This window comes from Oncorhynchus keta, chromosome 1, assembly GCF_023373465.1.
Source record: "Oncorhynchus keta strain PuntledgeMale-10-30-2019 chromosome 1, Oket_V2, whole genome shotgun sequence".
NCBI lineage: Eukaryota > Metazoa > Chordata > Actinopteri > Salmoniformes > Salmonidae > Oncorhynchus > Oncorhynchus keta.
In genome coordinates, this window is record NC_068421.1 from 61,935,487 (window position 1) to 61,962,506 (window position 27,020).

At 45.6% G+C, this 27,020-nt stretch overlaps 1 protein-coding gene across 3 annotated transcripts in view; it reads right to left on the reverse strand.

Annotated features, from left to right (window-relative positions):
• The window catches only part of sema6bb (sema domain, transmembrane domain (TM), and cytoplasmic domain, (semaphorin) 6Bb), a 139,206-nt gene that overhangs the window by 25,230 nt on the left and 86,956 nt on the right, over positions 1-27,020 (reverse strand). For all 3 annotated transcript variants that reach the window (XM_035780500.2, XM_035780491.2, XM_035780480.2), the window contains exons 11-16: positions 20,194-20,325; positions 19,017-19,166; positions 18,024-18,203; positions 16,076-16,216; positions 15,320-15,397; positions 12,715-12,773 (exon numbers count right to left, since the gene is read on the reverse strand). In XM_035780500.2, the coding sequence (XP_035636393.1) occupies positions 12,715-12,773; positions 15,320-15,397; positions 16,076-16,216; positions 18,024-18,203; positions 19,017-19,166; positions 20,194-20,325 (740 nt within the window). The remainder of the gene's footprint in view (positions 1-12,714; positions 12,774-15,319; positions 15,398-16,075; positions 16,217-18,023; positions 18,204-19,016; positions 19,167-20,193; positions 20,326-27,020) is intronic.

A 27,020-nucleotide genomic window follows, 5' to 3' on the forward strand; every position in this document is an offset into this window, starting at 1 on the left:
TAATTGTGTTGTTTGATCTATAACCTGTTAGTAAGAAGACACAGTGGCAGAAGACATAGTGGCAGAATAAATTCAACCACACATTTGTTTCATTAATAATATAATAATATAATACTGGAGAGCAACCTCTGTCCAGTGAAGTCCACAAAGCATATTGCATGTAACAAACAGTTACATCATCTACAGCATGGTCAAGCAAGTTCATGTTTCCAACATTTTCGGACCACTAAACAGCTATTAATTTAGAACCACGTAGAGTTACCGCAAGTCGCAAAGAAAACAGAAGATGCCTCCACTATTCCAGCACCATCAAATAATCTATGCTTAGTCTAATACAGTAAATCAAAGATACCAAAAACAATTTAGTCCAATAAACATAAGCTAAATATGATGCTGCTGTCCATGGATCTGATTTCTGTGTGTCTGTGTGTTTGTGCAAGTAGAAAAATGTTGAGTCCCGACTTGTAGAGAAACGCCAGTGCCATCCTTCTCTCTTTCATGTTGACGAAACGGTCTATCACTCTGTCATACAGTCCACAATTTTATTTGTTGTTGTCCTGCTACCTGGCTGAAATGCTTTCTCGCTAGCCTAACTTAATTTGATGGGCAACGTTAGCTAGTTAATATTAGCCTTCTACATCTATCCACATATTGAACTTCCATTCTCTCAAGCCAGGGACACAACAATGTATGAATTAATGGTTAGATCAGAATCACAAGTTCTAATCATTGGCCAGTATGGAGAATTAAGTAAAACCACAAGCCCAAATCCCTTTCTCCATCAAATCAAATCGCAGTCTCACATAGGTGTTCCTTTTGTCCAGGTGGGAAAGGGCAGTATGGAGTGCAATAGAGATTGCATCGTCTGTGGATCTGTTGGGGCGGTGTGCAAATTGGAGTGGGTCTTGAGTTTCTGGGATAATGGTGTTGATGTGAGCAATGACCAGCCTTTCAAAGCACTTCATGGCTACAGACGTGAGTGCTACGGGTAGTCATTTAGGCAGATTACCTTCATGTTCTTGGGCACAGGCACTGTGGTGCTCTGCCTAAAACATGTTGGTATTACAGACTTGGACAGGGAGAGGTTGAAAATGTCAGTGAAGACATGCTCGCAGTGCACGTCCTGGTAATCTGTCTGGCCCTGCGGCCTTGTGAATGTTGACTTGTTTAAAGGTCTTACTCACATTGGCTGCGGAGCGTGTGATCACACAGTCTTCAGGAACAGCTGGTGCTCTCATACATGTTTCAGTGTTATTTGCCTCGAAGAGAACATAGAAGTAGTTTAGCTCGTCTGGTAGGCTCGTGTCACTGGGCAGCTCTCGGCTGTGCTTCCCTTTGTAGTCTGTATTTGTATTTTGCATTTATTCTGGATCCCCATTAGCTGCTGCCAAAGCATCAGCTACTCTTCCTGGGGTCCAGTAAAATTAAGGCAGTTTATACAATTTTAAAACATTACGATACATTCACAGATTTCACAACACACTGTGTGCCCTCAGGCCCCTACTCCACCACTACCACCTATCTACAGTACTAAATCCATGTGTAAATATGGTGCATTTGCTATTGTGTTTGTGTATGTGCGTGTGTGTGTGCCAATGTTTGTGTTGCGTCACAGTCCCCGCTGTTCCATAAGGTGTTTTTTGAATCTGTTTTTTAAATGTAATTTTACTGCTTGAGTCAGTTACTTGATGTGGAATAGAGTTCCATGTAGTTATGGCTCTATGTAGTACTGTGTGCCTCCCATAGTCTGTTCTGGACTTGGGGACTGTGAGGAGACCTCTTGTGGCATGTTTTGTGGGGTATGCATGGGTGGTCGAGCTGTGTGCCAGTAGTTTAGACAGAAATAAATGTAGTGATGAAGTCAATCTCTCCTCCACTTTCAGCCAGGAGAGATTGACATGCATATTATTAATATTAACTCTCTGTGTACATCCAGGGGCCAGCCGTGCTGCCCTGCTCTGAGCCAATTGCAATTTTTTGTGGCACCTGACCACACGACTGAACAGTAGTCAAGGTGCGACAAAACTAGGGCCTGTAGGACCTGCCTTGTTGATAGTGTTGTTTAATAGGTAGAGCATCGCTTTATTATAGACATACTTCTCCCCATCGTAGCTACTACTGCATCAATATGTTTTGACCATGACAGTTTACATTCTAGTTTTACTCCAAGCAGTTTAGTCATCTCAACTTGCTCAATTTCCACATTATTACAATATTTAGTTGAGGTTTAGGGTTTAGTGAGTGTTTTGTTCCAAATACAATGCTTTTAGTTGTAGAAATATTTAGGGCTAACTTAATCATTGCCACCCACTCTGAAACTAACTGCAGCTCTTTGTTGAGTGTTGCAGTCATTTCAGTCACTGTAGTAGCTGGCGTGTATAGTGTTGAGTCATCTGCATACATAAAAACTCTGGCTTTACTCAAAGTCAGTGGCATTGAAAATAGCAAGGGGCCTAAACATCTACCCTGGGGAATTCCTGATTCTAACTGGATAATATTGGATAGGCTTCCCTTAAAGATCACCCTCTGTGTTCTGTTAGACAAGTAACTATTTATCCACATTATAGCAGGGGGTGTAAAGCCATAACACATAAGTTTCTCCAGCAGCAGACTATGATCAATAATGCCAAAAGCTCCACTGAGGTCTAACAAGACATCCCCCATTAATCATTTTATCATCAGTTTCACTCAGCCATTAGTGAATTGTGTAAGTGCTGTGCTTATTGAGTGTCTTTCCCTATAAGCATGCTGAAATACTGTTGTCGATTTGTTTACTGTAAAATAGCATTGTATCTGGTCAAACACATTTTCCCCAGAAGTTTACTAAGGGTTGGTAACAGGCTGATTGGTCGGCTATTTGAGCCGGGGGCTTTACTATTCTTGGGTAGCGAAATGACTTTAGCGCCTTCCAGGCCTGAGGGCACACGCTCTCTAGTAGGCTTACATTGAAGATGTGGCAAATACGACTGGCAATATCGTCTGCTATTATCCTCAGTAATTTTCCATCTAGATTGTCAGACCCCGGTGGCTTGTCATTTTTGATAGACAACAATCATTTTTTCACCTCTTCCACACTGACTTTACGGAATTCAAACGTACAATTCTTGTCTTCCATAATTTGGTCTGATATACTTGGATGTGTAGTGTCAACGTTTGTTGCTGGCATGTCATCCCTAAGTTTGCTTATCTTGCCAATGAAAAAGTCATTAACTTCATTGGGATAGGGGGGTATTTTCATGTCCGGATGAAAAGTGTGTCCAAAGTAAACTGCCTGCTACTCAGGCCCAGAAGCTAAGATATGCATATTATTAGTAGATTTGGATAGAAATCACTCTGAAGTTTCTAAAACTGTTTGAATGATGTCTGTGAGTATAACAGCACTTATTTGGCAGACGAAACCCAGAGGAGAAACCATTCAGAATTGTTTTTTTTGAGGTCACTCTCTTTTCAATGAGTTTTCATTGGGAATCCAGATTTCTAAAGGCACTTGCTTGCAGTTCCTATCACTTCCACTGGATGTCAACAGTCTTCAGAAATTGGTTGGGGTTTTCCTTTGAGAAATGAAGAAGTAGCACCGTTCAGAAGAGTAGAGAGGTGTACTCTTTGTTAGAGGCGCGTGACCTGAAAGCTCGCAACACTTTGTTTTCCTCCGGTATTGAATGCAGATTATCCCGTCTTAAATTTGATAGATTATTTACGTAACAAAATACTTAAAGTTGTATTAGGAAAGTTGTTTGAAATGTTTGGACAAAGATTACAGGTAATTTATGAGATATTCTGTAGTCATGTTTCGCGTGTTGGAACCGGTGATTTTCTGGGTCAAAACGCGCCAATAAATGGACATTTTGGTAATATATCGACAGAATTAATCCAACAAAAGGGCCATTTGTGATGTTTTTGGGACATATTGGAGTGCCAACAGAAGAAGCTCGGCAAAGGTAAGGCATGAATTATATCTTTATTTCTGCGTTTTGTGTCGCGCCTGGCGGGTTGAAATATGATTGTGTCTGTGTTTGTTTGCTGGGGTGCTGTACTCAGATAATAGCATTGTTTGCTTTCACCGTAAAGCCATTTTGAAATCTGACACATTGGTTGGATTTACATCAAGTGTAGCTTTAATTCGATGTATTGCATGTGTGATTTCATGAAAGTTTCATTTTTATAGTAATTTATTTGAATTTGGCGCTCTGCATTTTCACTGGATGTTGGCCAGGTGGGATGCTAGCGTCCCACATATCCCAGAGAAGTTAAAGTAGTTTGCAATATCAGTGGGCTTTGTGATGAATGAGCCATCGGATTCAATGAATGAAGGAGCTGAGTTGTTTTTTTCCCCCAAAATTTCATTCAAGGAGCCCCAAAGCTTTTTTACTATTACTGTTTCATTGTGTAGTTTATTTTTTATTTCGTTTAGTCACATGATTTCTTATTTTGCAGTACGTTTGACAATCATTTGGGCTTCCAGACTTAATGCCATACCTTTTGCCTCATCCCTCTCAACCACACAATTTTTCAATTCATCATCAATCCAAGAGAGTTTTTACAGTCATTTTCTTAATGCTTATTAGTAAGTGGAATAAGTAGTTTCATAAATGCATCAAGTGCAGCGTCTGGTTGCTCCTCATTACACACAGCAGACCAGCAAACATTCTTTACATCAACAAAATATGTCTGTAATAGTTTGCAAGCCCTGCCACATCTGACAGCATTAGAGCGGGTGTAGTACGATATGATCTTAGTCCTGTATTGACGCTTTGCCTGTTTGATGGTTTGTCGGAGGGCATAGCCGGATTTCTTATAAGCTTCTGGGTTAGAGTCCCACTCCTTGAAAGCGGCAGCTCTAGCCTTTAGCTCAGTGCGGATGTTGCCTGTAATCAATAGCTTCTGGTTGGGGTATGTAAGTGCGGTCACTGTGGGGATGATGTCATCAATGCACTTATTGATGAAGCCAATGACTGATGTGGTGTACTTCACAATGCTATCGGAGGAATCCCGGAACAAATTCCAGTCTGTGCTAGCAAAACAGTCCTGTAGCTTAGCATCTGCTTCATCTGACCACTTTTTTATTGATCTAGTCACTTGTGCTTCCCGCTTTAATTTTTGTTTGTAAGCAGGAATCAGGAGGATAGAATTATGGTCAGAATTGCCAAATGGAGGATGAGGGAGAGCTTTGTATGTGTCTCTGTGTGTGAGGTAAAGATGGTCCAGTGTTTTTTCCCTCTGGTTGCACATTTAACATGCTGATAGAAATGAGGTAAAACGGATTTAAGTTTCCCTGCATTACAGTCCCCGGCTACTAGAAGCGCTGCCTCTGGGTGAGCATTTTCTTGTTTGCTTATGGCGGAATACAGCTCATTCAATGCTGTCTTAGTGCCAGCTTCTGACTGTGGTGGTGTGTAAACAGCTACGAAAAATACAGATAAAAACTCTTTAGGTAGATAGTGTGGTCTACAGCTTATCATGAGATACTCTACCTCCGGCGAGCAATAGCTCGAAACGTCCTTAGATATTGTGCACCAGCTGTTATTTACAAAAATAAATAGTCCGCCGCCCCTTGTCTTACCAGACGCCACTGTTATATACTGCCGGTACAGCGTATAAACAGCCAGCTGTAAGTTGATAGTGTCGTCGTTCAGCCACAACTCCGTGAAGCATAAAATATGACAGTTTTAAAATCATCGATTTTATTCTCCAAAGATTGCACGTTTGTTAGCAGAATGGAAGGAAGTGGGGGTGTATTCAATCGCATACTAATTCTCATAAGGCAGCCCGCCGTCTGGCCCCTTTTTCTCCGCCTCCTCTTCACGTAAATCACGGGGATCTGGGCCTGTTCCCGAGAAAGCAGAATGTCCTTTGCGTCGGGCTCGCCAGACTCGTGAAAGGCAATAAAGAATTCTGCTGGTCCGTGGTGAGTAATTGCAGTCCTGATGTCTAGAAGTTATTTTTGGTTATAAGAGACGGAAGTGGCAACATTACGTACAAAATAAGTAAAAAGTAAGTTACAAACAACGCAAATAAATGAACAAAATACAATAGGTTAGGGAAGTCTGCCTTCCTCTTCGGAGCCATTTGACAGCTCCATCCATGTATAATTTAGGAAAAGGACAGTTTTAGCTAGCTTGCCACTGGCGTGCAGAAACACAAAGAGATGCAACAATTCACGTTGTTTCTGTCAATGACGTATGCTCTCGATGCGATGTGATTGGAGGGAAGCCAAATCCAAACTGGCGCACCAGCATCATTCACAGTTGAGGTGACAACAATGTCATACTCTTTTGCATCAGACAGCATCAGATAGATGGTCTACACATACAGAGACAGAGGGGCACTGTTTTGTTCGCTCGGATGCTTTCTCCGGTGAGATAAATTCAGCCTCTTGTGAATTGAAGGAAAATTATGAAACACAGAGAGCCAAAAGAAAAATAATTTTATATGTTTCTTTTTGTTCTTTTTCTGTAATTTTGAATATATGCCACTGATTCACACAGACGGAAACCCACTCGGCTTCCCGGTGACGACTTTCTGGAAAAAGGCAGATTTGTAATGTGCTGACTTGGAACAAAAAGGGATTGTGCCAGTGGGACTCAGTGTTAATTGCGTCTATGATAATACTGACAAAATTAGTTGTTAAACTGTAACAAGTGTGCTGAGAGTCGGGAAGCAAGTTCAGGGAGTGAGTGTTTTAATAAATAAAAGAAACAATGACCACGAAACACAAATAAATTCAAACAAGATCGAATGCAACGTTTCTACAGGAGAAGACTGTTTTTGCATCCACAAGTTGACTCAAGAGACATCTGAAAGTACATCATTCCAATATATGAACTCAGGTAATAACCGATTGATAATTCTAGCTAGTTAGTTTGTTGCAACCTATCAGACCACTACTTATGACAGAACTTTGATTACAATATATCTACAGTATAACTAAATGGTCAAGACTGCAACCATTTAGTCACATTTTGCAACCCTTTGACTTGGCTGTGCGAGTAAAACATTTAATTAGTCGCATCAGTGCGAGCTGAATGTTCATTACAAGGTCACCTCAATCAAATGTTTCAAAAACATATTTTTGGGGGGCTGTTAAAACCATTATTTGGTCAAACAGTAAAGTGCATTATCCCTGTAATGAAAGTGTCAGCTCAGCCCCTAGACCTGTTTCCCTAGGGCCTGTTTCCCTAGGGCCTGTTTCCCTAGGGCCTGTTTCCCTAGGGCCTGTTTCCCTAGGGCCTGTTTCCCTGGGGCCTCAGAGAACACTGTCACGTACACTGTCTTCAAACACCCTGTCATAGATGAGCCAAAGCACAGCGTGCATGTAATTCCACATCTTTTAATAAAGTTAAACTTTCACCAAAAACAAAAGGTAAACAGATACCGAACGTGACACAACCGTGGCGCACACAAACACACACAGAAAATAAATAATTACCCACAACATTAGGTGGGAAAAAGGCTGCCTAAGTATGATTCCCAATCAGAGACAACGATAGACAGCTGCCTCTGATTGGGAACCACACTCGGCCAAAAACAAAGAAATAGAAAACATAGAATACCCACCCAAATCCCACCCTGACCTAACCAAATAGAGAAATAAAACGGCTTTCTAAGGTCAGGGCGTGACAGACACATGAATGTTCTTGCAACGTCTCATGAAACGAGTGATCAATACTGTATTTTCTGAGAACATTAACTACATTTTAGATAAGTTCTGTTTGAAATTAAGGGAATGTTCTCCTAACTTCAATATGAAAACATGTTTAAAATGTTCTCAGAAGGTTTTTGCTAACATACAGTTGAAGTCAGAAGTTTACAAACACTTAGGTTGGAGTCATTAAAACTACTTTCAACCACTCCACAAATTTCATGATAACAAACTATAGTTTTGGCAAGTCGGTTAGGACATATACTTTGTGCAAGACACAAGTCATTTTTCCAACAATTGTTTACAGACAGTTAATTTCAATTATAATTCATTGTATCACAATTCCAGTGGGTCAGAAGTTTACATACACTAAGTTGACTGTGCCTTTAAACAGCTTGGAAAATTCCCAAAAATTATATCATGGCTTTAGAAGCTTCTGATAGGCTAATTGACATCATCTGAGTCGACTGGAGGTGTACCTGTGGATGTATTTCAAGGCCTACCTTCAAACTCAGTGCCTCTTTGCATGACATCATGTGATTTCCAAACGCCTGAAGGACCACGTTCATCTGTACAAACAATAGTACGCAAGTATAAACACCATGGGACCACGCAGCCGTCATACCGCTCAGGAAGGAGACGCGTTCTGTCTCCTAGAGATTAACGTACCTGGGTGCGAAAAGTGCAAATCAATTCTAGAACAGCAGCAAAGGACCATGTGAAGATGCTGGAGAAAACAGGTACAAAAGTGTCTATATCCACAGTAAAACGAGTCCTATATCGACATAACCTGAAAGGCCGCTCACCAAGGAAGAAGCCACTGCTCCAAAACCGCCATAAAAAGCCACACTATGGTTTGCAACTGCACATGGGGACAAAGATCGTACTTCTTGGAGAAATGTCCTCTGGCCTGATGAAACAACAATAGAACTGTTTGGCCATAATGACCATCGTTATGTTTGGAGGAAAAAGGGGGAGGCTTGCAAACCGAAGAACACCATCCCAACCGTGAAGCACGCAGCATCATGTTGTGGGGTTGCTTTGCTGCAGTAGGGACTGGTGCACTTCACAAAATAGATGACATCATGAGGCAGGATAATTATGTGGATATATTGAAGCAACACCTCAAGACATCAGTCAGGAAGTTAAAGCTTGGTCCGAAATGGGTCTTCCAAATGGACAATGACCCCAAGCATACTTCCAAAGTTCTGGTAAAATGGCTTAAGGACAACAAAGTCAAGGTATTGGAGTGGCCATCACAAAGCCCTGACCTCAATCCCATAGAAAATATGTGGGCAGAACTTAAAAAATGTGTGCAAGCAGGGAGGCTTACAAACCTGACTCAATTACACCAGCTCTGTCAGGGGAAATGAGCCAAAATTCACCAAACTTATTGTGGGAAGCTTGTGGAAGACTACCCAAAACGTTTGACCCAAGTTAAACATTTTAAAGGCAATGCTACCAAATACTCATTGAGTGTATGTAAACTTCTGACCCATTGGGAATGGGAATGTGATGAAAGAAATAAAAGCTGAAATAAATCATTCTCTCTACTATTATTCTGACACATCACATTCTTAAAATAAAGTGGTGATCCTAACTGACCTAAAACAGGGAATTTTTACTGGGATTAAATGTCAGGAAAAGTGAAAGACTGAGTTTAAATGTATTTGGCTAAGGTGTATGTAAACCTCCGACTTCAACTGTAGATAGAATGTTCCCATAACTAACGGAAAACTGGACACTCAAACATTAGGAATTACATTACAAAAACATTCTCTCTCCCTAGAATTGTTAGCTGAGACATCACTTTAGGGTTCTAGCCTTTTCTTATTGACTTTGTTTAACATTTTGCGAGAGCTAAAGGTCCCTTACAACAAATGAAATAGTAGACGGTTGAAGTCTAGCCCAACACTTAGCCGAGCTTACCCTGCTGAAACCAATACTCCTGCCAGGCAGGTCACGACCTGGAAAACCTGAACTCTGCGGCCGCGTGGGGCAATAAACGCTGGTAAGTGGAGCTGACATGTTAGATCATCCGTTGACACCACAGAAAAATCCTGCTCATTATTGTTTTTACACCTCTGGAATTTATTACCTGACATGCTTAGAGGAGGTTTCAGAACTGACTGAGCTCAATGTAAACATGATTAGAAGTATACATCCAGCAGTAGGCTAAGGAAGTTCTGGGGACAGAGTGATTGAGATGTAGGCTGTGGGCCTGATGCGAGGTAGGATAGGCCCAGGCCCTCAGCATGCAGAGCCAAGCGCATGCACACACACACACACACACACACACACACACACACACACACACACACACACACACACACACACACACACACACACACACACACACACACACACACACACACACACACACACACACACACACACACACACACACACACACACCTCTGATTGGACTCAACTGACTGAGCAGCCCTTCACCACAGGTCAGCTCAATTAAAAGCTGTGTTGTCTACATCTGCTTTGATCAGGCCTGATTTAGAGGAGACAGGCATAACAAGCTCCTGTCCTGATCTCTGAAGAAGATCTCTGTGTTGATCTGTAAAGGAAGAGGGACAGCGACCGCTGCCCTCTTATCTTGGACTGGGCTGCGGTAGACCACCATGGGATATACTGTACATGCACTGAACCTTTGATACAACAGAGGGAGAAGTTGAGGTAGAGGGAGAGGGCGAGAGAGTGAGAGTGAGAAAGAGAAAGCGAGGTGAGAGAGTAGGAGCAGGCAGCCTCCATGTGTCACCTGGCAGAGTTACTGCCTCGTCACGATGTCGGTAACAGGAGCATTGACAACTTGGTGACACCAGAGACGGAGGTAGCCTCCTCACTCCATCTGTTGCGCCCCTGTCTAGGACCCCAAGCTCTGCCACGTCTCCATCCTCACCCCTTCATTACCTTCTTCCCTCACCCTCACTCCTCATCACCTTCTTCCCTCACCTTCTCCATCAGCTCCTCATCACCATCTTCCCTCACCCTCTCCCTCAGCTCCTCATGGCTGTAGACTGCTTTAGAGATTCACTCCTGATATTTATTTGACTCAAATCAAGCCAAAGAGCAGATGAAAATCGATTCCCCCTCCTTTCCTTCGTGCGGCTACTTTTCTCTGGCTAAGGAGAGGGAGAGGCAGTTAAAGGCAAGTTATCAGAGCTGTCCATCCATCTCCCTCTGTGGGTTGCTGACAGGCCTGGCCTGGAGGGAGGGAGTGTGGTCTGGTTTGCACTTGGCTGTGGCTTCGGCTGTGTGCAGTGTCACCACTGAGGAGCTGCAGAGCCCAGCTATGCTCCCTCACTCAGAAAGAGTGAGGAGGAGGGAGGGAGAGGGTGATGAATGTTGCATTACCCCATAGAGAGATGGATGGAGCATAGCAGGCCCTCTTCTATCTGCCTGCTGGAGATTCAGACAGGTGGGATATGTCAGATAGAGGTATATGGACTCAGCTGAGATTATTCTGTCTAATCTACCTTAGAGCTTTGCAGACTCACACCTGTGTGTGTGTGTGTGTGTGTGTGTGTGTGTGTGTGTGTGTGTGTGTGTGTGTGTGTGTGTGTGTGTGTGTGTGTGTGTGTGTGTGTGTGTGTGTGTGTGTGTGTGTGTGTGTGTGTGTGTGTGTGTGTGTGTGTGTGTGTGTGTGATGGACTGATGTGACAATTCACAGGTTTCAAATAGTAACACTGAATGATGAAAGTCATAACTGATTTATTTTCTACTTGCAGCTTTTTGTCTTCTTCAGACTGTCTATTGAGTAGGTTGATGGCTTCAGAGATCTGTTTAGACCATCTGAGTGTTGTACACTGGGGAAGCTATGTGCTGTAAAAACTAAAATAGCATCATTATCAGACAGAGGAAGAAATTGAAGCACAAGTTCATCACTTTCTAAGGCACAGAGCTTAATGATTCTGGCAGCTGATATGATGCTTGCACATCCTTTTGGCAAGCGTACACAGGGCTATTCAGCACCATTCATCTTGTGAAAACCAACAACACCTTTGTCAGCAGTAGTCAGGACCGCCACGCGTTTGTCATGTCAGTATCAGAACCATTATCTAAGACAGATCATATGGGAGAATCCTGGCAACATCCTCAAAGAGACGCTGGGTGCTGAGGCTAATGCACCTTTATGTATACTGACCGACACAGGGTCAAGCAAGCTTAGGGGAAGAGTCACAAGCCACCGGACCAGCACCCCCAGACAGACAGTGATCAGGGTCCAGGGTGGTGCAGAGGGCTCCAGGGGTGAGGGAGCATCTTCAAACAGCCCCTCTGAAGACTTATGTAATATTGATCTTTGTGGCTCTCCAGGTGCATGGCAGATGAACTTGGAGAACTTGAAGAGGCGGAGGATTCATTTGCACGAATGCCTCATCAGAAGTAGCGGTGGGATCAAAAGAGCCAGGGAGTCGAGGAGATTTCTGTCTGAGGGATCGCTTTGCTTTGCTGTGCCGCCATCATTTTCATATCAGAAAGCAACTAGGAAAACATCAAGGCGAGGATACCCAGAGACGCATAATAATTAACCAGAAGTAGAAACAACTACAAAGCAAAGCTACAGAAGAGGAAAAAGAGAGCTTCTGAACATTGCCAAAAGTAAGTAAACAGAGGAGAAAACAAATATGGGTAAAACATACATGGGGATTTCTACATCTGCATTGCTTGCTCTTTGGGGTTTTAGGCTGGGTCGGTATAGAATTTTGAGACAACTGCTGATGTAATAAGGGATTTATAAAATACATTTGATTGATTATTAATGATGATATGGAGCTAGACGGCAGTAGAAGCGGCAGGTAGCATAGAGGTTAAGAGCGCTGGGCCGAAAGGTCACTAGTTCAAATCCCAGCGACAACTAGGTGAGAAATATGTTGATGTGCCCTTGAGCAAGGCTCTCAACCCTAATTGCTCTGTATAAGAGCGTCTGCTAAATTACTTAAATGTAAAATGTAGAGTATGATGTTCTACCCTAAAGTAGGCAGTTATGTAAGAAACACTGAATCAACACAAATACAGCTTAACATTACAGGATGGTAATAATCAGAAAGAAACACTTCTCTTACCATCACAGTCGCCCAAGTGGGACACGTTCCCGTGTTCTATGTCCTGCTCGAACGGCAGTCTGGAAGAGGGGAAAGACGATCATTTATCAATTCACACATAAACAATACATAGGCCTACTGCAAGCTTTGGTCACTGACAGAAACCTCTGCTTTTCTCTGGTCAACAAAACATTGTACCAGCAAAGGACAGGAATACTTTTTTTGTGTGGAGTTGAGTGAAATAATACTGTATTGTATACCCCCAACTCTGAAAGCTGGTCTGGATCTTTCAATTCGTACTTAAAAAATGATTTACCATTTCTACTTTTTTAATAGGAGAACTTGGAAAATCAAAAGGGGCTTTGACATTATATGATGAAGCGACAATGGTTAAGGGTGCTGTACTGCAGCGCCAGCTGTGCCACCAGAGACCCTGGGTTCGCGCCCAGGCTCGGTCGCAACCGGCCGTGACCAGGAGGTCCGTGGGGCGACGCACAATTGGCTCAGCGTCGTCCAGGTTAGGGAGGGCTTGGCCGGTAGGGATGTCCTTGACTCATCGCGCACCAGCGACTCCTGTGGCGGGCCGGGCGCAGTGCACGCTAACCAAGTTTGCCAGGTGTAAACGGTGTTTTTACTCTGACACATTGGTGCGGCTGGCTTCCGGGTTGGATGCGCGCTGTGTTAAGAAGCAGTGCGGTTTGGTTGTGTATCGGAGGAAGCATGACTTTCAACCTTAGTCTCTCCCGAGAGTTGTAGCGATGAGACAAGATAGTAGCTGCTAAACAATTGGATACCATGAAATTGTGGAGAAAAAGGGGTAAAATTCAACAACAAAAAATTATAATACATTTTTAAAAATGGGTGAGTTCCAACAGCAGTGAGACCAGACCAAGTGCATTGACCTCCCATGGAGACAGCAACATCAGCTAGTTAGACTGTGAATGCATTTGGCAGGGTAGCCTAGTGGTTAGAGCGTTGGACTACCAGCTGGAAGGTTGCAAGTTCTAATCCACGAGCTGACAAGGTACAAATCTGTCGTTCTGCCCCTGAACAGGCAGTTAACCCACTGTCATTGAAAATAAGAATTTGTTCTTTAACTGACTTGCCTAGTTAAATAAAGGTAAAATAAAATAAATATCATAAAGGTCCTCTAAAGAGGAGAAATAACAGCAGTTTGTTCTTCAAAATGGCCCCTGTCCAATGAGGTAATTTAGACATGGGAAGTGCTAGAGGGAAGGCTGCATCGCCACAACCAGAGACAGCTCACTGGGATGCGTCTCCAGCTCTACAATTAGTTGAAAAGCCCCAAACAACAAAAAGGTCAACTGAGTGTTTCACTGCCTGAGAATAACTTTGAGAAGTAAGTTTACACTGGAGTGGTTGGAGGGTTATTGTGGATATATTGCTCACCCTCATAGGATATATTGTGTTGGGTAAATGAAGGCAGCAGGCCTAGTGTAGCTGGGGATTGTTTTTTGTCACAATACCCTTAATGGTGAGAATGTGAATAAGTTTAAGGATTTATTGTCCCAGAGTCTAAAGGAGACCAGATTACAGGTACAGTTATAATTGGAAGAAATATGAAGGCTAATAAACAGACGCAAAACACCTACAGTAATAAAACAATCAATAAGATATACTAATCAGTAAGGAGCCTAATTATATTTGTTCCAATATAGTCCATGTTACAGTCTTACATTGCAAACAATGGAGAGTTTTTTTCATCACCCAGCATCGTTTTCACTTTTCCAAATGGAATTTATCCTCAAACGGGAACATCACTTGATACAGGATCAATGGACAGGTTGACCGCCCTTGCTAAATCAAATCACAACACAGGGTCCTTAATTGTATAACGGTGAGGCCGTAAGGTGCTCTTTAAGGCTCTGTTGTCTGTAACTGCTGGCACTGTACCTGTGTTTGCACACATAATTCAATAAGCTGCCTCTCTAAAAAGAGATTTGATTTCACTGGGCTGGGCGGACGTGAGGCAGAGCGGGAGGGAGTGGGAAGGTTTACAGCCCAGAACAAGAGGTGAGCTGCCAAGACAGCCAGGAATCGTTCTGTGGCAGGCGTACAAGAGCAACGCAACCCTGACAAAGATGTACACCCAGCTATGGATATCAAGCTGTGTTGAAGAATGCAGCATTGTTGTGAACACACAATGGCAATAGCAGATCTCCTGGATGAATAAATGTACACAGCTCGCTCTGACAGGATAACTAAATGAGGACATGTTTTCCTAGCCACAGCTTGTGTTGCAGGCTTATAACTGTAGGCTCTGTCAGAGCTTAGGCATCACACTCAGTATAAATAGAGAGTGTCACAGCAACCCAGGTGGTCCAGGCATCGACTAGACAGAGAACCAGGCAGAGAACTGGACAGAGAACCGGGCAGAGAACTGGGCAGAGAACCAGGCAGAGACCTGGACAGAGACCCAGACAGAGACCCAGACAGAGACCCAGACAGAGACCAGCTATAGATACGACAGAGGTCAAACGGATGCCAGACAGAAACAAGACAAAGGTACAGGCCAGACACGGGGCAGGTCGATAGCAGACAGGGACCAGACATGGAACCAGACAGAGGCCAGTGCTGTGCCCTCGTTCCCCCCCCAGCACCTCACCTGGTCCCGGGCCTGAGGAAGGAGCAGGTGCTTCCTCTGGTCCAGCCACAGTAGGGGTCCCTGGAGGCAATGCAGTTCCTGGAGATAAACAGAGTAAACACAGTCTTTAGTGATGCACCACCCAGGGCAGAGAGACACCATGGATTCATTGAACACATTACACGTTTGACATATACGTTACTGTATGTCACGGCTCACTAGGTTTAGAGTCTGCTGGCATCAAGGCAATACGACTCAGTGGTGAGTCGTCAGCAAGGCCAAAGAGCAAGAGAGTAAGACGTCTGTGTGTGGGTGTGTGTGTGTGTGTGTGTGTGTGTGTGTGTGTGTGTGTACGTGTATATGTGCGTGTTCTGTGCCGAATAGATTTACTGATTTGTCGAAGAGCGCTTGGGGATGTGGTAAAGTAGTTTGGTGCACCGAGGGTAGGCTGTATAAGTTGGCAGATGGTTTAGGGCCTGACTAAAGGTGTGATTGTAATGATTGGGAGTGGGCGGGGCTTAGGATGTGTTACAGATATACTGTATGTGGCTGAGAGGTGTGTGTGGGCTACAGAGGTGTGGCTGAGAGGTGTGTGTGGGCTACAGAGGTGTGGGTGAGGGGTGTGTGTGTGTGTGTGTGTGTGTGTGTGTGTGTGTGTGTGTGTGTGTGTGTGTGTGTGTGTGTGTGTGTGTGTGTGTGTGTGTGTGTGGAGCTGAAAGGTGTGTGTGATGTGTGTGTGTGTGGAGATGAAAGGTGTGTGTGATGTGTGAGACTTACTTCATGCAGCGTGAGTAGAGCTGGCATCGTGCCACAGGGACCCTGACCACACAAGAGGGGAAGGCCAGCAGCAGAGACTGGCTCACCCAGTCCAGAGTCAGTGACAACAACTGCCTCGCCTGCGGAGAGTCCTCCCCACACCTAAAAACACATACACACACAGAGAGACAGTGAGAGTGTTGCCTTATTGCACAACACACAGTCGGCTAAGCCGCACCACACCATGATGAGGTCAAGCTGACCTCATCATATCACACACTAACTGAACACAACACTACATGATCTCACTGCACATCATATCAACACAACACATCACTGCTTCTTTAAGTATAACTCAAACCAGTTCATGACTAAAAGCACAACAATCAAAGTGAAAGCAGTAAAAGGCCTTCAGAAGCCTGTTTGTCACAGTGTCATCTTTTGTATGCAGTGTGTTGATGGCTGATGACTGAGGCCTGGGGTTGGATGGGCATCAAAGCCACCAGCTACACCCTGCATGGGCTCTAATTGGTACTTAGCACTTCCATATTATCCAAACACCTGCCTTTGTAGGCTGGATTTATATATATTTATATACATATGTTCACTCCTGCATGGGCTTATTTAGAGGATGGCAGGGTAGCCTAGTGGTTAGAGCATTGGACTAGTAACCGGAAGGTTGCAAGTTCAAACCCCCGAGCTGACAAGGTACAAATCTGTCGTTCTGCCCCTGAACAGGCAGTTCCTAGGCCGTCATTGAAAATAAGAATTTGTTCTTAACTGATCTTGCCTAGTTAAATAAAGGTAAAATTAAAATTAAAGATGGTTTATGGTAATAAACATGGCTTGCAGCTGAGGAGTCATTAGGGGAAATGTATCACACACTACAGTATCAAGTTGTTAATCATACCTCACAGCAAACAAACTATGTGAGAAACCAGACTGACAGAAGGATGGGGAGGGAGAAGAGAGTGAGAGATGGAGAGAGAAAAGAGCGGGGGGGAGGGAGAAGAGAGTGAGAGATGGGGGGAGGGAGAAGAGAGAGAAGAGTGGGAGGGAGAATAGAGTGAGAGATGGGGAGGGAGAAGAGAGAGAGAAAGAACAACTAAATAAGTAAACAAAATAAGTAAAATGGAGACAGGTTGAGAAATAATGAAAGTGTGGCCCATTAATCTCTCTGTTTCCCCTGGGTCATTTCATGGTTCATTACCAGGTCGAAAATATGAAATATAATCATTATGTCAGACAGCCAATCAAAAAACAATTTGGGCTTTGAGGATCTCTATCTGTGATGTGTTGCCCCTGCGATGGTGGCGGGGGCCGTCTATCTACCCTGGGCCCATTAGGGGAGTTAGTCTGGGGTTAAGGAAGGTCAGGCTGGGAGAAGGCTGATCTGATTACTCCATTCCCTCTCTCCTGATTAGCTGGCTCCCTGCTGTGAGGGGGACTGCAAGCCCTGTCACACACCCCTATACCAGGCTCACAGCCACACCACTATCACAGCACAGCAAATCACCCCCAAACACACTCACACACCGGCACCACCGCCGCTATTGCTGCAGCCTTACCTCATCTGCCCTCTGATCTGATTCCTCTGCTCCCCATTTAGTTGTTGGTGGAATGGAACCTCACATTGACGCCTACATGAATGCGTTGTTTTGAAGGGTGGGAAGTTTTTTTTTTTACAGTGTTTCTTACTACAGTAAATGAGCCCCGTTTTCCCCTCAGTCTGAGCAGAGAATAGATCAGGGGGCACAATTAGCAGCGCCGCTGCCATAGCTCTAGTTAGGAGACTCTTGCTTAAACATTTCTAATTGGGCTCATTGAAAGATAACCAAGCAATACCCCATCTGTTTGCTTCCTATCCCCCCCTGCGGTCCCATGCATGTGTTACAGTGAAACACTTAGAGATAATTAATAAGACCATCACAACAGCACCCATTAGAGACTGTAACCCGTTAACCCTTACTTGTCAGGGATGAAGCCCTCCAGCTCCTCCAGGAAGACATTGCTGCTGGACACGGTGTTGTCCCGGTTGGGGACGATCAGGAACTTGAGGATGGTCCCCCGGCTGGAGCCCAGGAAGAGCACTGTGCGGTTTCTGTAGGGGCCAGCCTCCGTGTCCATCACCATCTTATTCAGCTGGTACCTAAGGGGAAGAAGACAAGATGATGATATAGAGACACTGTGTTTTTCACCCAATCCTCTCTTGACCCCGTGTCCTGATTAACCAATAGGCTATTGCGTTGATCTGACAGGATTTGAGTTAGCAATATAGAGATAATTCCATCTATCCTATCAAACGGCACATTGGAGCTTATGTTACAATAACTAAGCTTACATGGTCCTATCAAATAGGGTAGGGTCATGGGCTCAATTTGGGACACAACCAATCTGCATAGCTCTTACGGTCATTCACTAAAGGAAATTCACACAGTAAAATAGTCATCCAATTTACATACAGAACTAATTACCAAGAGCAGTCATTAATATCATTCAGATGAATGGACTTGTCTTGAAACAATAGCACCGTAGCTGAACTACACAAGTCCTGTGTGTATGATGTTGTAAAATAGAAGAAGTCGTTCCACTGGGTAATTCATATTCCACATACAACTTGTCACAGTAATAGTCTCGGCTGGTGGCCATTGTAGTTTGATGCATCCCAGCTGCTTGCCTCCTGCAGCAAACTCTCACAGCGAGCGGATCAACTGACCGGCATAAACAGAAGGAGAACCAGCCCAGAGGCTAATTTGTGTCCATGCAAATATGTGTGTGTATGTGTATGAGTTTGCCCTGAGACATGGCAGTAGACTCCTATGGTGTCTAATGGTATGAAGCCATACAAGTGTACATGTCTCAGGGAAACAGCACAGGATGCAGGGAAAGAGCACAGGATGTGTGCGAAAGGTTTCCTAGTTCTGAGTCTGTGATGTCCCCTGATGCGATCACAGAGCCTCACCTGACCATGGTCCTGACGATCCAGGGCCTCTGTCCCAGTGAGGGCACGGCCTCGTCCATCAGGGGGTGGGTCTTCACAAAGTTCAGCATCTCATCAGGGAAACCATTGGATGAGTTGAACCTGGAGCCCTGAACAGCACAGCCCCCTGGCCTGTTGGAGGAGGGTGAAATACAGGGTTTAGCACAGGCTCCCCCTTACTGAGGCACAGGCTCCCCCTTACTGAGACACAGGCTGACCCTTACTGAGGCACAGGCTCCCCCTTACTGAGGCACAGGCTCACCCTTACTGAGGCACAGGCTCCCCCTTACTGAGGCACAGGCTCCCCCTTACTGAGGCACAGGCTCCCCCTTACTGAGGCACAGGCTCCCCCTTACTGAGGCACAGGCTCCCCCTTACTGAGGCACAGGCTCCCCCTTACTGAGGCACAGGCTCCCCCTTACTGAGGCACAGGCTCCCCCTTACTGAGGCACAGGCTCCCCCTTACTGAGGCACAGGCTCCCCCTTAATATAATAATAATAATAATAATATATGCCATTTAGCAGACGCTTTTATCCAAAGCGACTTACAGTCATGTGTGCATACATTCTACGTATGGGTGGTCCCGGGGATCGAACCCACTACCCTGGCGTTACAAGCGCCATGCTCTACCAACTGAGCTACAGAGGCACAGGCTCCCCCTTACCGAGGCACAGGCTCCCCCTTACTGAGGCACAGGCTGACCCTTATTGAGGCACAGGCTGACCCTTACTGAGGCACAGGCTGACCCTTACTGAGGCACAGGCTCCCCTTTACTGAGGCACAGGCTCCCCCATACTGAGGCACAGGCTGACCCTTACTGAGGCACAGGCTCCCCCTTACGGAGGCACAGGCTCCCCTTTACGGAGGCACAGGCTCCCCTTTACTGGGGCACAGGCTCCCTTTTACTGAGGCACAGGCTCCCCCATACTGAGGCACAGGCTCCCCCATACTGAGGCACAGGCTGACCCTTACTGAGGCACAGGCTCCCCCATACTGAGGCACAGGCTGACCCTTACTGAGGCACAGGCTCCCCCTTACTGACCCATTTCAGTGTTATCTGTGGTCAGTTAATGGTGTCTTACACTCTTACACTTTAGACTCACATAAAGTACATCACAATGAGCCAGGAGATGATTGCCAGGTAAGGCAATACTGTACCTTGGTTTGGGAACGAGCTCATCAGGAACAGGGGTCCATATAGACTCAGGTGATTTCTGCTCCTTGAATCTCCCATCAAACACCCCAGCCAGCTGCTCCATGTCGAACGCACACACAGCCGAACCAGGGATGCTACAGAGAGAGAACCAGATACAATAGATAAGGAAGGGGTGGATAGAGTGGCGCAGCGGTCTAAGTCACTGCATCTCAGTGCTAGAGGCAGCACTACAGACCCTGGTTCAAATCCAGGCTGTATCACAACCGGCAGTGATTGGAAGTCCCATAGGGCGGCGCACAATTGGCCCGGGTTAGGGTTTGGCCGGGGTGGGCCGTCATTGAAAATAAAAATGTGTTCTTAACCGACTTGCCTAGTTAAATAAAGGTTGAATTTAAAATATATATATAAGAATGGACAATAAAGGTTATATCCTGAATGACATTTAAGTTGGCATACAAAATGGAAGTTTTGTGTTAGAATCCGGGAATACACAGGAAATAAGTAGTCAACAAATGAGGAAATACTGTAGAGACCACACATCATGTTCCAGTAAAATGCTTGCACACCTTGGCTGTTGCTAAACTCCTATTGAACTCATTGACCCAGAATGGAACATCTGCTGTGAAAAGAAGCTAAGTCCCCCCACACTGAACGAAGCGCTACAATACTGTTACTGTAGTGTTGAGTGTGGTAGTTAATGGAGGTGTACACCAGAGAGATGGAGAGAGAGAGCCATGTCAGGACAACAAGGGGTGAATACTAGCGTCTCTCTTTCTCTCCTGCTACGAGAGCTTCTCTTCCCTTTGAGACCTCTTGTTTTTGCTAAGAAGTTGTGTGAGTCTGTTGAGTGACTAGGACTTCTCTGGTACAGCACAAAGTGAACCTTAGGGAGTGACTCAGTTCCTGCCGAGCACTTCACGCCTACTCTCTTTTCCCTTTCCTAACTCTGACACTACACCCTGAGAGAGGGGGGAGAGAGAGAGGGAGAGAGAGGGTGTGAGAGGGTGAGGGAGAGTGAGAGAGAGCTGCAGAGAGAGAGAGAGAGAGAGAGAGAGAGAAAGTGAGAGAGCACTGCAGAGAGAAGGGGAGAAAGAGAGAAAGTGAGAGAGCACTGCAGAGAGAGGGGGAGAAGGAGAGAAAGTGAGAGAGCACTGCAGAGGGGGGGAGAAAGAGAGAAAGTGAGGGAGCACTGCAGAGAGAAGGGGAGAAAGAGAGAAAGTGAGAGAGCACTGCAGAGAGAAGGGGAGAAAGAGAGAAAGTGAGAGAGCACTGCAGAGAGAGGGGAGAAGGAGAGAAAGTGAGGGAGCACTGCAGAGAGAGGGGGAGAAGGAGAGAAAGTGAGAGAGCACTGCAGAGAGAGGGGGGGGAGAAAGAGAGACTGCAGAGAGAGGGGGAGAAAGAGAGAAAGTGAGAGAGCACTGCAGAGAGTGAGGGCACTGCAGAGGGGAGAAAGTGAGAGAGCACTGCAGAGAGAGGTGGAGAAAGAGAGAAAGTGAGAGAGCACTGCAGAGAGAGGGGGAGAAAGAGGGAAAGTGAGAGAGCACTGCAGAGAGAGGGGAGAAAGAGAGAAAGTGAGAGAGCACTGCAGAGAGAGGGGGAGAAAGAGAGAAAGTGAGAGAGCACTGCAGAGAGGGGGAGAAAGTGAGAGAGCACTGCAGAGAGAGGTGGAGAAAGAGAGAAAGTGAGAGAGCACTGCAGAGAGAGGGGGAGAAAGAGAGAAAGTGAGAGAGCACTGCAGAGAGAGGGGGAGAAAGAGAGAAAGTGAGAGAGCACTGCAGAGAGGGGGAGAAAGTGAGAGAGCACTGCAGAGAGAGGTGGAGAAAGAGAGAAAGTGAGAGAGCACTGCAGAGAGAGGGGGAGAAAGAGAGAAAGTGAGAGAGCACTGCAGAGAGAGGGGAGAAAGAGAAAGCAGCAGAGAGAAAGGCTCTCTCACTCTCACTTTGCTGCTCACTCCAACACTCCATTGCTCCAGTGTTAAGGTCAAGTAGTGCCTGTGCTCAGGTCTTGACACAAACCGACAGATGGGCTTATGGGCTCTCTCCCTGCGCTGCCCCTGTGCCCCTAGGCTTGCTGGAGTAGGTATACAGGGATCCTCTGAGAACTGTTTGTTTGGGTAAGCGGTCTGAGTTTAGCCTCTCTCTGCTGAGAAACCAGAGGCATTTTCCAGCAGGGTGACATGCTAACCTAATACATCATTTGACTAGGTCAACCTCTCTCCAACTGCCTGGCAGCCTACCCTGCCTTTGCCTCTATATTTCTGTAGTCTGTCCTCTTCTCCTTCTTCTCTCCCTGTTTAATTTCTCTGTCCTCTCTGCTCTTTCTTGCTCTCTCTCATCCCCTCATCTCTTTCATCCTCTGTTTTTCTTCTGATCTCTTTTTGCTCATTTGTTTGAAATGAATTGGCATCCGTTTGGCTATGTAAAGCTGTTGAATTGTGCAAATAAAGGTTGTTCAAATTTTATGTGCAGTGAGAAGGGTTGACTGACAGTCAGTACAGGCTGCAGGAGGTGGTGGGGTGGTCAGACTTCATGCCAAACCACACCCTCACAGTTTAACCAGCAGACTGACAGCTCTCGATAGCCCAGCTCCGGTGACAGCATGACAGCTGATGGAGGCCAGTGGAGGGGAATGAGTTCTTCAGTCTAGGCCAAGGTTCAAGGAAAGATGAGAGGATTGTTTATTTTATTCACCTGGGTCTTTACATATTTTATGTCTCTTCCACCTCTGTCTCTTCCCCCTCTCTGCACACACATTTATCTTCTTCAACCTTTCTGCTTTGTCTTTCTATACTTCTCTCATCTGCCTTCTCTCCACCTCTGTCTCTCCACCTCTCTCTGTCTCTCCACCTCTCTCTGTCTCTCCACCTCTCTCTGTCTCTCCACCTCTCTCTGTCTCTCCACCTCTCTTTGTCTCTCCACCTCTCTCTGTCCCTCCACCTCTCTCTGCCCCTCCAACTCTCTCTGTCCCTCCACCTCTCTCTGTCCCTCCACCCCTCCCTTTCTCCCTCCACCTCTCTGTCTCTTCGCCTTTTTCTGTCTCTCCACCTGGTAAGGACCAAGTATTTATTCAGCTCCTGCCTCAACCCAGGGCCCAGGGGAGGTATTCAGCTGTGACTGCCACCACATCTCCCTGGTGGCACAGCCTCACTGCTCTCCTGTCAACTGGAGACGCCTCCCTCTGACACCATGTCATCCTAATGGCTCCTATGAGGCTGGGTCTCCAGAGGGCCCCCCTGCTCTGACTAACTCCGAAGCACCGCCACAAAGCGTTATGTATTACAGTGAATGCTGCAGAAGAAGCGGAACTCCTTCGTAGGCGACTCTTTCGTCCACGTGCTCACGGCTGGCTGGTGGGGCACCCCGGCTGACTGAAAACAGGCTATACATTTTTATAGACAAAGATATAGTATCTGAGCTGCATGTGATTGAACAGAAATCATATGCAATCCTTTCATTTCCTTCCTTGTAGACAGAATAAAACATGGTTGTGAGGATTACTTGAAATATGTACTAGCCTAATCCGTAAATTTACTAATACATTAATGAACTAATATAGGAAAAAATGCACATATTTAATAGTCTAGAAGAAACAAAGAAAAGTTATTTTAACCTGGTAGTGATTTATTTTCTTACAATTTGCAATATAATATTATTATCAATAATAAAACTAGGCCTAGGGTATTTCATTGGAAACCAGACTCAGACAGCATATGTTGGATAGGAAGTGCCTTCAGCAAGGCACTGAGGCTTGTTCTGGCCGATTCCCTCAAACTTGTCAGCAGCACACCGAATCGCTCCATCCATTGGAGGAGTATTAGGCTACTAGTGATTGGCACCAATATGTCAAGTCTGACTGTAGCCTATTAATGGACTACCAGTTGCATTAGTTTTCGATACGAATAGAAGACAGAATGTGACTGACCTGGAAAGTTTCAGGACAACTGTGTGCTGATTGACCATAGGCTAGGTGTGTGTGTTCTGAAAGATTATTCTAACCAATCATCTGAATACTTTAAGAGCCCCAATCGACACCTGATGGGCCATCAAGGGGGCAATTAGTCAATATCCCCAAATTGCTGTTGGTCATCTGCTATTGCCTGTTTGATTTAAAACAGCATCTAGTAAGATTTAACAGAGAAAGCAAGGATGTTTCGAATGGGATTTGCTTCTTCAAACTGCCCCCTGTAATTCATACGCAACATTGTTTCACATCCTTTAATAACAGACACATAAACACGCAATAGGCTACAGCTAGATGCACAATCAAGAGCATCCTGGCGGGCTGTATCACCGCCTGGTACGACAACTGCTCCGCCCACAACTGTAAGGCTCTCCAGAGGGTAGTGAGGTCTGCACAACGCATCACCGGGGGCAAACTACCTGCCCTCCAGGACACCTACACCACCCGATGTCACAGGAAGGCCAAAAGGATCATCAAGGACAACAACCACCCGAGCCACTGCCTGTTCACCCCGCTATCATCCAGAAGGATCATCAAGGACAACAACCACCCGAGCCACTGCCTGTTCACCCCGCTATCATCCAGAAGGATCATCAAGGACAACAACCACCCGAGCCACTGCCTGTTCACCCTGCTATCATCCAGAAGGATCATCAAGGACAACAACCACCCGAGCCACTGCCTGTTCACCCCGCTATCATCCAGAAGGATCATCAAGGACATCAACCACCCGAGCCACTGCCTGTTCACCCCGCTATCATCCAGAAGGATCATCAAGGACAACAACCACCCGAGCCACTGCCTGTTCACCCTGCTATCATCCAGAAGGATCATCAAGGACAACAACCACCCGAGCCACTGCCTGTTCACCCCGCTATCATCCAGAAGGATCATCAAGGACAACAACCACCCGAGCCACTGCCTGTTCACCCCGCTATCATCCAGAAGGATCATCAAGGACAACAACCACCCGAGCCACTGCCTGTTCACCCCGCTATCATCCAGAAGGGGAGGTCAGTACAGGTGCATCAAAGCTGGGACCGAGAAGCTGTTTTTCAGTCTCTATCTCAAGGCCATCAGACTGTTAAACAGCCACCACTAACATTGAGTGGCTGCTGCCAACACACTGACTCAACTCCAGCCACTTTAATAATGGGAATTGATGGGAAATGATGTAAAATATATCACTAGCCACTTTACACAATGCTACCTAATATAATGTTTTACATACCCTACATTATTCATCTCATATGTATACGTATATACCGTACTCTATATCATCTACTGCATCCTTATGTAATACATGTATCACTCGCCACTTTAACTATGCCACTTTGTTTACATACTCATCTCATATGTATATACTGTACTCGATACCATCTACTGTATCTTGCCTATGCTGCTCTGTACCATCACTCATTCATATATCCTTATGTACATATTCTTTATCCCCTTACACTGTGTATAAGACAGTAGTTTTGGAATTGTTAGTTAGATTACTTGTTGGTTATTACTGCATTGTCGGAACTAGAAGCACAAGCATTTCGCTACACTCGCATTAACATCTGCTAACCATGTGTATGTCACAAATAAAATGTGATTTGATTTGATTTGAGCTGTTTCCCTCCAAAATGGAGGGAAAGTCGATGTAGGCTCTGTACGCAGCGTTGAAGCCTCGGTGCCATGTTTTGAAAAACAAAAAGCAGCATACGTGACTAACTCACCCCAGAGCCCTGCACTTCCCTGGAGGAACTTCTCCAGCCGAGGCCCAGGCACCATCTTTTTAGGCCATGTCTAGTACTGCTAAGCCCACCTTGCACAGTAGCCAAGTAGCCTAGCCCCAGGCTAGTGTATAGCATAGCCTAGCCGGGCTTGGCTCACCACCATGTTATCTTCTCAAATAGTCTGTCTCTCTATCCTGCCGCTATAAAAAGTACCCCTCCCCTTTACCTGCAGGCTCATAGGCTCTCTCATATCCTCCTCTCATAGCCCCCACTGCTCCTATAGATCCCTGACCACCTGCAGCTCCGGGAGGTTTGGCTGGGCTGTGCCGTGCAGTGAGAAAGATCAGGTGCTTAGAAGAAACCCAAGCCTACTGTTCATCCCCTCAGACAGGAAGGACCAGAGGTAGGAGAGGTGGACACACTGAACTGTCAACCAGTCAACCAAGGAGGATTTGGTGTAGTTGCTAGGCTAGCTAGCTAATGCCACAGACCAGGAAGCTTCATGGGGCTGTAAACTCTATCCTGGCTTTGAAGGCATGATAAAATAATTAATAACAAGCAAACATTGAGGGATGCTGGTGGGAAACTCTTAAACCAGAGCTCTTTTTCCACAATTCCCACACTGGTAGCAAATGTGCACATGCGGGAGATGATACACTATCTCAAAATGGCCACTCCAGATTTCCCAAACCCTCTTCCCTGCGGTGCTCACCACACGCAACCGGCAAAAGCAATATGTCTGGTAAGAGCTTTAAAAGTATGCTGCAGCGGACCACACAGTGTTGGGGAGGTTTACAGCGTACCTCTCTCCCTCTCGCTCTTTCTCTGATTTATAATGGAGCACAGCGGCGGCACGGTGCCTAGGCAGGTAGTGTGTGTTCAGCTGGGCCTCTCCCTGACACGCTGGTCACAGTGTTATCTGTAAGCCGTTGTTGGCCCTGTATAAACCATCCATCTCTCTCTGCAGGTGCACCGCTCCCATCTAGCCCCCATCCCTCTCCCATCCCTCCCATCCCTCCCAGGCCTCCCATCCCCCCAGCCCAAAGATAAGATACAGCTGATGAAACAGTTTTAACTCTTAAAGGGTGGCGGGGGGTAGCGCTGCAGATGTTTCCCATTATTGACTTCCTTGTCCTTGAATGGGT